Source organism: Enoplosus armatus, chromosome 4 (genome assembly GCF_043641665.1).
Source record: "Enoplosus armatus isolate fEnoArm2 chromosome 4, fEnoArm2.hap1, whole genome shotgun sequence".
Lineage (NCBI taxonomy): Eukaryota > Metazoa > Chordata > Actinopteri > Centrarchiformes > Enoplosidae > Enoplosus > Enoplosus armatus.
Genome location: NC_092183.1, coordinates 20,661,078 through 20,674,517, shown reverse-complemented (window position 1 = coordinate 20,674,517; position 13,440 = coordinate 20,661,078). Strand labels below are relative to the sequence as shown.

The 13,440-nt window shown below is 40.9% G+C and overlaps 1 protein-coding gene across 1 annotated transcript; it reads left to right on the top strand.

The window, feature by feature from the left end:
- Window positions 1–302: 302 nt before the first annotated feature.
- stx2b (syntaxin 2b) lies at window positions 303–6,269 on the top strand. Its single transcript, XM_070903742.1, has 10 exons — window positions 303–338; window positions 436–535; window positions 1,298–1,372; window positions 1,475–1,548; window positions 1,918–2,026; window positions 5,138–5,211; window positions 5,379–5,516; window positions 5,685–5,795; window positions 5,930–6,040; window positions 6,204–6,269. The coding sequence occupies exons 1-9, from the start codon at window positions 318–320 to the stop codon at window positions 6,023–6,025; spliced, it is 798 nt and encodes a 265-aa protein (XP_070759843.1). The 5' UTR covers window positions 303–317; the 3' UTR covers window positions 6,026–6,040; window positions 6,204–6,269.
- Window positions 6,270–13,440: the final 7,171 nt, after the last annotated feature.

The window sequence follows — 13,440 nt, the reverse complement described above, 5'->3', positions numbered from 1 at the left end:
CCTATTTCTGTGGTCTAAATAACGCAGTTGACGGAGGCCTGCTGTGTTCCTCATCTCATCAATGTCACTCTGCACATGGAGACTTCCAGGATGACCCGGCGGACGTTTTGGTAGAATTATCTGGGCAGGAGACGAGCCGATCGGTGTGATGAAGGATCGACTGGCTGAGCTGACTGCTGTAGGTGTCTTCTCCTGCTTTATCTGTGCGTATACCTCGACAGGTGACACGAGAAGTCCCTCAAACACATTTGTCTTCCGTACAGAGTGGGACACAAGCAGAGGAGGATGTTGCGGTGGCAGTGGACAGAGATGGCTTCATGGAGAGCTTTTTCAGAAGGGTGGGTATCACTGCAACAGGTTTTGGGGGGGGGGGGGGGGGGGATTCAACATGCTGCTGTGTTATTGATTGATTGATTGATTTGTCGATTGATTCAGGTGGAAGAAGTTAGAGGACTCATTGATAAGATCGCCTACCAGGTGGAAGAGGTGAGGAAGATGCACAGCATGATCCTGTCTGCACCCCACCCAGATGACAGTAAGTGTGTGTCTTTCTGAAAAAAGAATATATTGGGATGTCTGTAGGTTTCAAGGGTTCGTTTGTGAGTTCGGTTGTTTTTGAGAGCTGCTCGGCTGGAGTTTGACTTTTGAGGCACCGAGGGAAAACGCAACAAATGTCTCACTTCCTTTGTTACATTTCCCTCCTCATTGTAAATGAATGGCTGCTTGGCCGGAAACCTGTGAAGGAAACGGCTCCGTTTTGCCCCCAAACCCACGAACCTTTGTAGTTTGGACTTTGACTTGTCCTGTTAGGACCCTTTTAACAGTCAGGGATTCAAACATGCTGTCACTGGCAGATGTTTGCAGGCAGCCAACAAGGCAGATACAGTTCTAAAGTATTCCTAACGATTTAAAGCTATATGATACCAACATTTGTGAATGTAACACAGTGTTACTGCTGGATGTACCCTTTGGCTTTGTTCAGTGTGTGAGCTGACAAAGAACCACAAGACAGTGCCATGGCATCATCAGTGATTGTGTTCGGCGTAACATATTAGCCAGTGTTTTATAAGATGCATGACGTGGAAATGGTCACCAGGGAAAGAAAACCAAGGGCTTGTGCTTTGTGCTGTGTGACCTCAGCAATATTGCCACAGGGCTGTTGCCAAGTTACAAGATGAAATTATAGTAAATCCAATATTTACAGAAGAGAGAGAGAGAGAGAGAGAGAGAGATGGATGGATGACATTGTTTGTCCTCATCAGCAAATCAAGTGTTTCCTGTTTGTGTTTGTGTGAAGGAACAAAGGATCAACTGGACGCACTGACCAACGATATCAAAGGGAATGCCAATGTGGTGCGAACTAAACTAAAATGTGAGCTGAACACACTTAGATATTTCTTGACCACACCATACAGAAGCTGATGTTGTCTGCTGCTGTATTATAATGTTGTATCATGGCTCTCTCCCTCTGAAGCCATGGAGCAAAGTATGCCCAAAGATGATGCAGCGAACAGGTCCTCTGTCGACTTCAGGATCCAGAAAACACAGGTCAGGAAACTGATTGGGACGGCTAACTCCTCACACACACACACACACACACACACGTCAGGAAGGATATGGGGATAATGTTTTTGTAAAGATTTACCCAAGTTATAGCTAAATATGGAACTTTATGATTATTTACTATCAAATTCTCAACTTTACCATATGTCTTTGTAGATTATATATTCTTTATATAGATTATAGATTCTTCCTGATCTCTTTGTTTGTGTAATTTTGAACCTCACAGAGAAAAGTGACTTTATGTGACTTTAATTCCAACAATGTTAAGTATTTTGTACAGAACTGCTTTGTGGCGTATTTAGTCATAATGCCCACATTCTCACTATCTGTCCTTGTGTTCTTGCTTGTCCTCAGCACACAGTGCTGTCCAGGAAGTTTGTCGAGGTCATGACCCAGTATAATGAGACTCAAGTGTCTTTTCGGGAAAGAAGCAAAGGAAGGATCCAGAGACAGCTGGAGATAAGTAAGTGACAAATCATGGACCCCCATGAGGCCAGGAATTTATGGGCCACAACGATAAAGTAGTATTTAAAGCTTTTAAATTGCTACTACAGACATTTTTGAACACATCAATGGCTTGAATTTGGTTACACCTTCAAGATTTGTGAGCACAAGATAAAGAGATAAAAGCGTGACACATAAACCCTTGAAGCTGTGTTAGGACAGGATCCAGGAAACAGACCACACCGGTTTCCTCTCTGCTTCTCTGGACACTAACTTAACTGTTGATAAACACACGCCAGCAGCACGACAGCATTTTTTTTTTTTCCTTCAAGATGTCAAGGATCTCTTTTGCACGTACCAAACTCCAAAGCAAACACTAGATATTCAATGTTTTGTGAGTTTTGATGGAACTTAAATGAGTAGTAGTTGTTGTAGTAGTAGGGTTGATCAAAGAATAGGATATACAATAGAGCACCAACCGGTTATATAAAGACACGTAACTAGTTAGGCACTAACAAACCAGAATGAGAATGAACAGAATGTGCTGTAAATGTGGGGCCCTAACAGGATGTGTAAAATAGCAGCATTAGTGTATGTAGCACAGAATCTGCAGTCGATGTGAGATGTAACATAATGAAAAACATGCAATATACAGTGTAAATAAGTATGTAGGTGTATTAGCATTCATACAAGGTTATTAGTTTTAACTTGTGTTAAATGGTTTTGCCTTTGCAAGCAGACGACTTGATATTTTCCACCATTTTATGTATGTTAAGTATGTTCGGGTCATCTCTGTTGAGAATTACAGTGACAAACAAAGACGGTGTGTATCAGGTGCATTGTATTATGCACATATGAGTAACGCGAAACTATAGCGAAAGGCAAAAAATAGGACTGTCTCCCACAGTCCCTGCGGCCAGCATTAATGAGAGGCTCTAGTTCTCCACACTGCAGACGGAAGAGCCTGATACCGGAGACGGCTCGCCGTGTTTGTGTTGCCCGGGAAACCTGCAGAGGGCTCAGCGGCCCGTGTAACAGTAGTTCACCTGTCTTTGACACGGCCGCACCAACCCTGCTCTGTGCTGTCGTAGACTTACACCATTAATGCACATCATTCAGAAGTGAGACTCTTTTTGCTTGATGAGTTGTAATGGTGGTGTGTTTTGCTGTGTTTGGCTCTGTCTCCCTGAGGAATAGCCATTGCAAACGATGTGCGACATACAGTAAGCACCTGCACAGAGATCTGTCTCTCCAGGGAGGGTGTTGCACAACATGCAACATACAACAGGAGAAAGCTTTCTGTTTTTAGAGTTTCAGCGGGTGTTTGTCTATGAGGGCTGCTGGGCTCCTTTGTTCCTCAGACACTTCTAATCTTAGTCACAAGTGCAGCCCTTGTCCATGAATATCCTGAACCTCAGCAGGAACTGACTATAATTAAAATTTCAATAATAAATTTGTTTTTCTTTTAGTCTTAGTAGATTTGTTACGGCAGTCTTTATTGTTTTTATTTATTATATCTTGATCTTCTACTTATGTCTCTATTGCACTATCCTGTATGCTGCTGGAACAATGCACATTTCCCCGCTGAGGGATTAATAAAGGATTATCTTATCTTATCTTATATTATCTTATCTTAAACATTAAATTATCTAATGTAGCAGTCCTCCTTTAAATGTATTGTTAACAACTGTTTGCGCTGAGATTTGCAGAATGTTTTGCTATCAATGTTTAGCACTCTAACTTCCTCACAAATCGTTTCGTTCAAACACGTAAACAAAAGTCTTGCTCACTTCAATAGTGATCCTCAGTGTGCCTTACATTAACGCAGTTACTTTAACACATTATCAGTTATTTCAAAAGGGGGATATCACATTTGGGATGAAGTCTCAATGTGTTGTTTCATTAAACAACACAATATATCTCTTAATACTTGTGGAAAAGTCAGCATTGTGTTTGTAGCAGTGTCCCCTGGGTGGGTAACACAGACATTATTTTTCTGTCAGCTCAATCGATAGAGCTACAATGAGGCTTCTTCTCCTCTCACAACAGGCTGTATACACAGCAGCTTCACAGCACTGCCAGACAAATGTATTATCCTGGGATTAAACACTCACCAGTACATACTGAACCAGGGAAAAGCACAGACATTTGTTGTTTTCATTCCTGACATTAGTGCAACACTCACTCCTTTGGGAGTTTTCTCGATTAAATGTCAGAGTTATGTTTTTGTTGTTTTTAAAGCACGCTACAAGAATGATGACGAACAGGGTGCGTCAGTCAATCAATCTTTTAGTCATAGACAGCTGTTTAAACCATAACCTCATGCCTAGCCCTCTTATCAAGAATGGAAAGAGCGCTCAGCCCACTGGCCGTCCATATTTTAATGCCAGATACTGAATCAAAGGTCCAGAGTGAAAATGAAAGGGCATGAGTAGGAGTGGTGTCCTATTGAAAAATCTCAGGACTCAATTTTCTTTTTATAAGCTGTCATATATGCTGATTTTTAAAAAAATATATAAAATCCTCACTCAAGGCCTTTAAATTATACCTAATTTTCTCAAATTTCAGAAACCGCATCATGTCCCTGAACCAGGTTCTGGGTGGTTTGGGACTACAATTTCTTCATTTAAAAACATGTCCTGGTGGACATCTTTAGATCTAGTATCCAGTCTTGCTTAAAGGTCATTACAGACAAGAGAATTCAAGGTTTTTGTGCTCTCTGTCCTTCTGCTCCCAGAATACAAATACATCCAATTACAGTATGCATAGAAAGGCCTGCATCTACAGTTGTACGATTTTATTTTTATTTTATTAAGGTGGTTTGTGCATCATGCTGAGACAAGACACAGCACTACACAGTAAAGTGCATTCACCCACTCACAAAGTTCAAGGCTGGGTGAGTGCATGCCCATGTGCTGACTCCATGATCATCAATTGTTACATTTAATAACTGAATTAAAACAACAACATGGCTTATTTTGCGTTTTACACAGTTAAAGGAGCCAGCATGTCTGGAGCCCAGGCTCCATGTTTTCCTTGCCACTAGTGGTCTTCATCATTAGTGATGAATCAAATGGAGGAAGGGTCGATTCATTGCTGGATAATCATTGCCTGCTATTTATTATTTCAGCTGGAAGAGTGACCACCAATGAAGAGCTAGAGGACATGTTAGAAAGTGGAAATCCCTCAATATTCACATCTGATGTAAGTTGTCTCGTGCTTTACTGAGCAGTATGTTGTTATTGCAGGGTTAAAAGCAATTACTGCCATCTAGTGGTGGAGGAGAAGTAAATCATCTGGGGTGGGGTGGGGTAGTGTGCTGCCAGACAGGAGGAATTATTTTACCTCGTCTCTCTATCTTTCTCCCTCAGATCATTTCTGATTCCCAGATCACACGTCAGGCGCTAAATGAGATAGAGTCTCGACACCAGGACATCATGCGCCTGGAGTCGAGCATCAGAGAGCTCCATGCGATGTTCATGGACATGGCAATGCTGGTAGAAACTCAGGTAACAGCTAAATCTTTACCAATAAGAAACCTGCCAAATGTAGTCTTAGTAGTATCTACTTTGTGATAGTTCCTCACAGTGTGGAGTAAGTGCACCACTGTGTTTCTTTGCCAACACTACCAAGACAAAATGCAATAATTCAAAGCCTTCTGATTCTCTCACTTACAGGGGGATATGGTTAACAACATTGAGAAGAACGTCTTCAATGCAGCCGAATACATTTGTAGTGCAAAGGAAGAGACCAAAAAAGCTGTGAGATACCAGAAGAAATCCCGGAGGGTATGTGTTCCTTTCTAAATAAGTGTTGCTAAACTACAAATGTCAATTATACAAGATGTCAAACTACCATTTGAAACTGTTTATACCCTACCTTTAGTTCAAGTTCAAATAACAACCTCTTCTTCACTTGGCAGAAATACATTATCCTTGCCTTTGCTCTGTTGATCCTGCTTGCTGTCATTGCACTAATCGTTGGCCTGTCTGTTGGACTAACCAAACCCCCTGTATGAGAACTACTACCTGAGGTAACACTTCCATTCCTCAAACACAACACCCATCCATCCACCTTTATATCCCTGAACTCATTCATTCAAGTAGTCGTTTAAAGGATTGGGTGGTTTAAAGGATTTCTAATGCAGTTCTTCACAAGCAACACTCGTGACTCCTCTGTTCTTTTGTTTTTGACAGAAACGTCTCTGCCTTGCCACGTGTGGGGTCGCAGGTTTCCTCCTTTTACTCATCATTATAGTTGGAGTCTTTGAGTGATGGATTTCACGGTTCACAACGTCACAGCAGTCAGCTGTAGCCAGCTCCTGTAGTGATGAAACTTGATTAACAGCTTTATAATAAGACAAGTCATAACAAGTCATTCACTACCCAACAGCATTACAGAGAGGATTTCTTGTCCACAGTGAAATAAGTACACTGTGTGTGATCCACTTTGCACCAGTAACACCAGACCTCATGATACGCTGTTTCTGGAGCAGTTCTATACAGCTAGCATAAAGCGCCCTGTCAGCACATATCCCTTCCCCTTAGCAGTGATGAACAATGACAGCACATCAGATTTATACACTGCTGTACCTTCTGTATTGCTGCCATTTTTTTCATGTTGGGTATCACTTTCGGACGTGTCTAATGACTTTAAAAGAATAGTTTGCCATTGTGGGAGCTTTTTTGCCTTCTTGCCAAGCGTTAGATGAGAAGACTGATACCGCTCTCATGTCTGAATGGTAAATATGAAGCTATCACCAGTAACCGGATAGCTTAGCTTAGCACAAAGGATGGAGACAGAAAAACAGCTAGCCTGGCTCTGTCCAAAGTTAACAACAATGACACGTTAAGGTTTAACAGGGTTACGTGTCATGAACTATTTCTTGGCCGGGTGCAGTGACTTCCTGTGTTGTTGTCATTGTGAGGTTGCCAGGTAACTAGCGGAGGCTCCAGGAAGTCACTGCTCCCAGCACATAACCCCTCATAAAGCCACAATGGGTCATTTTTACACTTCTGTTTGGATAAGGATTAAACAATCAAGATGTAATGTGGTAGTCTGTTGGCCTTAGAGATGGTGCTAGGCTTTTTTATTTTGTTACCTTTGGACAGAACCAGGGTAACTGTTTCCCTTTATGTCCAGTCTTTGTGCTAAGCTTGCAGCTTCATATTTAGCGTATAGACATGAGAGTGGTATCAATCTCCTCATCTTACTCTTGCCAAGAGAGTGAATAAGTGTTTTTTTTCCCAACATGTCAGACTGTTGCTTTAATATTCAAAACATATTGTGACAATTGTAATTCTCGTCATAAATTGGTTGTATAATTTGTGTTTACATGTGTAGGCTCCTTATGTTCTCTTGTCATTTTGTATATTTACTGTAATTCATGTGTATTGAATGTAAAAGTACTACAGCTCCAGAGTCTTAGAAATAGAAAAATGTAAAAAAAAAAAAAAGAAAGAAAAAAAAAAAGATATACACTGTAAGCATTCCTAGTTAACTGCGTCTCAATCAGAAGAATCAGTTGAATGGAATTCATCACTTCATTCAACAACTCTAAATCAGCAACCTCACGAAAGTGCCTTCTTGACATTTAATATGAAAATTTCACTTATTGCATTGTGTTTATCATGATTGTCATGTGTGATGACTGAAATATTAATTGTGAAAAAAGTCACGCTGCAACATAGGACTTCTGGATGAAGTTATTTCAAGAGCACACGTTTTCATTTTGATACATTTGATTTTAAGTTATGTCCTGTATTTTGTATTGAGGAATAATTCAATCATAAATAAAGAGTAAAAAGTCCTTGCAGAATGTATTGTTTGTTCATATATTGAAGGTGATGAAGTCGAACTTATTAGTCGTAATTATAGGACCACTCCACATTTTTTAGATTGCAAACACCCCTGAATTTGTCAGGTTATTTTAACACTCCAAACATTTGGATTTGTTTACAGGAAAACAGAAAGAAACAGAGGATGCTGTTTACTTCAGGAGTAATGAGCACTTTGCACAAAGCGCTTGACTTCCGTGTAATCAACCAAACAAGATTAGTCAAGAAAGTGGAAGTAGGTCCCCTGAGGACAAGTTCTTTTCTCTCTTTGAATTAGATCAAAGGAAACTTCAGAGGTGCACTTAGAGTCAAATGCCAGTGAATGTCCTTAAAATCTGCACGAGGACGCTTTCAGGTCACTGAGCGAGACATCCTCGATGTCAAGACGAGTGATATTACGGACTGTGATTAAACTTGGACACAGCAGTTTATTTGGATGAGTCATTTCTGTGGCAAGCTGTAGGTGTTGACGCTCTGGTAAACGAGAACAAATGTATAGGAATAATATTCCGAGAGACATGGAGGGTTTTTATTCTAATTCATGTATTTTTGATTTGAATAATATTATTATGATGTCATTCATAAGTGTACACCATGTTCCATACTGTAGCCCGTGAGAGTGCGCCAACTGTGAGTCGGTAGTCTGTTTGAATAGAGAATGATCAAAAAGACAATTTAAACAAACCAACTGAGTGTATGTGAGGCAGGTGGGCTTACTATAAGAATTCACTGAGTGATATTTATACTTTCCATGTGTCAAAAATGTTCTTTGAAGCACAGTTCTGTTATAGTACAAGTGTAGTACAGCGGTGTAGTCACTAATCTTCCACCCGTCCAGCTTTATTTAAAGGATTTGTGTGATCTGATGTACCTGAGTGGGATTTACTGCACTCCCCCTACAACAAGTGTATTTGATAGTTGTGACCCTTTTCTAACCTGAATACTTCTTCCACTAAGTAAGTCCATAACACAACTGAACAACTTTGACTCCCATTAAGTGTAATTTGATCAGCGACCCCTCTCTCTAACGTCAGCATTTCAAAAAAAATCAACCTTTTTCAAGATTAAAAAACACAGCAGCCACCGTCTCTTTATTTACATGAGCTTTTCTTATCTCATCCAGACACAACATTGGCTCCACGGTGCCCCTTCATATGCAAAATCCCGCTTTGGTACGTAGCCACCATACCTCTCCTAGACGACCATTAGTCTCCATTCAATTTACAGACATGTGATTATATAGGTCTATAGTTTGCCGGCTTACCATCATCTTTCCCAGGTTTCCTTATCACAATAATTTTTGCTTCTTTCCAGCTCACTGGGAGTCTTCCTTCTTCCCATACGTTATTATAACAATAGCAATGACTTCTTCAGTCCCTCCATTTTTAAATGTTTCAACATGATGCAGCATATTTCATCTTTCCCCGTTGCAGTCTTCCCAGTTTTAGTCAGTGCCTTCTTTAATTCTCCCATGCTAAATCGGACGTTTTGTTAATCCTCGACACTATTCTTTCTGGTTTTCAGATTTAGATTTCTCTCTGCCTCTTCTTCCCTCCCCAGACAAATTATTGGAACTGTGTACTGCAACAAAAGTATTTGCCATTAACTCAGCCTTTTCCTTTTTGGTTCCTGCTACTTCATCACCAATCATCCCCCACACCTCACCTGGGTAGTGTTCCCAATTGATTCCCAGTACTTTCTCCAGTACGGCCTGTCTTATTATCCTTCTTACTACTTACTGCCTGAGCTAGTTTGTACTGAATCATACACTGGACATCGTGTGTCCTTATCACTAGTTGAAATGCTTCATTTCAAACGCTCACTGCTACTTTATATTTGTTATCCCACCATGGTACTGCTTTCCTCTTTATTTTGGCTGGAATGGACTAATGCAGCTGATATTATATCTTGTCTTATTATCAAATGTTTCTATGTCCATATTAGTAGGTAGGCTGTGCTCCATGCACCATCTGATATCGCTGTGTCGGCCTCTTACGCTGTATTTCACAAGTATGTTTGTCTCAAACTCTTTCAGTTTCAGTCTCCTTTTCCTCGACTCGCCTTGTCATTCTTTGAGCACTTTTAACTGAACTAACCTGCACCCTCTGGAAATCACCACCACACAACCTCTGCTCCCCCACTCTTACTACTTTGGCTACTTTGACTTTTCCAATACAAATCATTTTCTTTGTCTTCTCCATCTGTACTTCAGTATTACACACTATTAGCCAGTTTCCATCTCCCAACACTCGCATGTTTCACTTCTACAACTTGCCCTCTAATGATTTTTGTTTGTGGAGCTTTCTTTACTCCCCCCTTTGCCTCGAATCTTACCACTATATTAAGCCTTCGGGTCCTTCTCCCCACCCTCGTTTCCCTCACATACCGCTCCACCTCTCTTATGGCTGCTTGCATTTACTCATACAACATACGACAATTCAAACCTTCTGCTCGACCAAGGGGATTTCTGGTGCTTCATGTGTGCAAACCTTCCCCCGCCTTTTTCTTTTTTCTAGCATTGCTGTATTTCTTGACACATTAGCTCCACCTGTAGATCAGTGTAATAGTGTGAAGCAGTGGTGGCCTTAAGCATCTGGGGGCTCGTTTCAAGAGCTAATTTGAAAAAAAAAAACATAAAAGAGAGAAAAAAAGTGAGCATTCAAGTTGGTTTGCATAAATAAATGATAGTATATTTTTTGGACTTCAACTTAAATGTATTATGTGCACTTTCAGCATCATGGACAGCTTAACAAACAATTCCTTTAATTCAAAACTGAAACAATGACTTATTTGCTTTGAAATGAGACACTACTGGTAGTTTACAATGAATTGTGCTTCATGCTCTCTTAGCACCATGGACAGCTCATTACAGGCCTGGAGCCGCGAAAAGGAGAGCGAGAGACAGAGGGGGAGATAGAGAAGTCACCGCCACCTAAACAAGTAGTTTATTTTTAAAATAATATTATTGTTATTAACTTTATTTCTGCTAAGAATGTGTTAAAAGACTTACAGTCGATTCAGTCTGAGGTAGTCCTGTCCTGCTTGAGTGCCCATTATAAAAAAATGGGTGAATTATTCAATCGTTGCACGTCAGTCGTGGGGGAACTTTGGGAGGACGGGGCCCAAACGAGTGAAACATAGCTGAGGCTGCTACTAGTGTTAAGCCACTGACAGGGCTGCGCACGAGACAAACAAAACAGGGGCCCACCTACATCGATGGGACCCACTCATGGAAAAACTGTTCCTTAGCGCTACTAGAGGTCAGACCCTCCACAGGGTACCTTTAACAGCTCCTTGACCCTTCTATGCTGCCATTAATGGTTTGTACAGGAACAGGGTAGTGCTGGGCCGTGGTACTGTTGACTCAGACCCAGCACACATCTACAGGGTTAGCTGGCCTCACTTTTTCTTTCGTAACTGTCGGAAAGTTTGGCAGCTGCAGCGTAGAATACAGCGAGCTCCGGTTGTTGTGCACGCTGGTCTGAGGTCACAGTGCATCAGAGAACCGTGCGGACACGGAGCTGACAGAGAGCAGCAAGCTGTGTCTGTTGTGTTAATGCCAATAACTTTGACGCACACGTTACCGCTCCTGCCGTCTGTCGAGCTGACATTGCGCGTCTCTGCGACTGCGTTCACCGTTTGAGTCGTTTATGCAGCCTGATGGCGAGAGACAGACAAGTAGCGAGCTAACGATCAAGACCTGCAACCTTTAATTGAGTTAGGCGTGACTGATGCAACACTTCAACCACAGATGCTCTTCCTCAGGCAAAAGTGAAGACGTTAACACAACTGCATTTAATATGCAATGTAATGGTATGATATTGGACAGATTTGAGTTTGTGTGATGGGAAGTGGAACTATACTGGAAACCAAAGTTTAAGGACACGGTTTACTTTATAATCTAATAGACATGGTCCATGCATGTCTGATTTGCTCATTTATTTGCTAAATTGTAATATACGAGACAACAATCCCAGAATGTAATTAAATTGTACTTTAATGTTCACATGGGGATCCTGCGATCACACTTCGTGAGTAGTGTGTCCTGGTGTTTGTGTAGCAGATTGTCCAATCAGGAGGTGATGACATGACATTTCATCACAAACTGACCATAAACACAGATGTATGCTCGCCTCTTCAGCTTTACCCGAGGAAGACCAGCTGTGATTGAAATGATGTCCGTCATATCCACATGAAGTAAAAGAAGTATTTTTATTTCTTCTTTCTTTGACTTATGAAATTACTTGCTACTCAAGTCATTTATCAGTAGATACTGTTGTACTCTGAATGAGTAGTCACTTTGATGACTACTTTTACTTCTCCTAGAGTTACTTGTTTTACAAACTGTCAGTACTTAAACTTGAATACAGTTTTTTTTTTATCTACTCTATCCATCTGTGGTTCATATCTCTCATGGACTGGCACCAGCGGCAATCAGGGCACCCAAGCCAGTAAACCTGCGCTACTTATTTGGCAAGTGAAATCTGTCACTGTGCATCCACTGTTACATTCTTACTGGATCCCAAATGATAATAAAAACTCCTCATGTATGTGCAGATGTAACCTTCTAGGCCTTCCTATATTAAAAAAAAAACTGCCTGAAACTCTGACATAATGAAATACAGAGGGCTGTTTTGAATGACTAAACAGGCACCAAAGATTCACCTGACCTATGAGAGGAAAACAGCGCCGTCTCTCAAAGTGATGCAGGAGGCGCCACGTTCCTTGTGCGCCCGAGTAGAAGCGACTCTCATCGTGCTGTAGAAAGATCTTTCTGTTACCGTGTGAACTGTATGAGATATGTCACTGCTCTTAAAACGGTAAGAGTGAATTGCACACTACAAGAGAGTGCTTGGTCTCACTGGAATCGGAGCTGACAGGGAAGGAAAATCCAAGAGCTATTAGTCTCTTCTGGAGTCGTTTTGGAGCACGCTGGCCTGGATGACCCAGTAGAAACTGCGCTGTAACTGATGACCGGACCGCTGGATGTTTTAATTGCAGCCTCGTTTCTGCTGGAGGCTGACTTATCTTGCATCAGAGGTGGGTGGTAGTCAAATATTAAACAAATATACTGGATTTTGTATAGAGTGTTATAGTCTGTAGTCTCATTACAGCCCACAGTTACTGTGAATCGCCATGTCTAAAAGACTTCTTTAGACTCAAACTAAAAGTCTTCTTACCTTTAAACACCATGGTTCTTAACCAGCCATGAATTAGAAAAAAACTTATAGATTTAACAAAGCAAAATAAAACCTACATTTTTTTCATGATTTCTACAGTGACACTGTTTAAAACTATTTACTTTTCCACATGCATGTGATATAATAATCTCTTCAATTTCATCAACAAAAACAAACAAAATAAGATGCTGTCAGAAGAAACAACATACAGTACATTTCTGACATGCAGCTCTTTAAATCCCCAAAATGTAATTTTGCATGGTTTCATACTTTTATGTATTTCCTGTGGCAGCTGCGCTGTCTTTTTTGTCTGTGTGTACTGACAGTAATCCAACATCCATTATTATGTAACTCTGCTGAATACAGATATTTATAATCTGAACATGCTGGAGTTATGACATCACCCGGCACTGCTG

Bases quoted from the DNA above. Each gene is read 5' to 3' on its own strand.
- stx2b (XM_070903742.1), top strand. From the start codon at position 318: ATGGAGAGCTTTTTCAGAAGG. The intron at 536-1,297 runs GTAAGTGTGTGT...GTTTGTGTGAAG, and splicing joins TGCACCCCACCCAGATGACA to GAACAAAGGATCAACTGGAC. The intron at 1,549-1,917 runs GTCAGGAAACTG...GCTTGTCCTCAG, and splicing joins TCAGGATCCAGAAAACACAG to CACACAGTGCTGTCCAGGAA.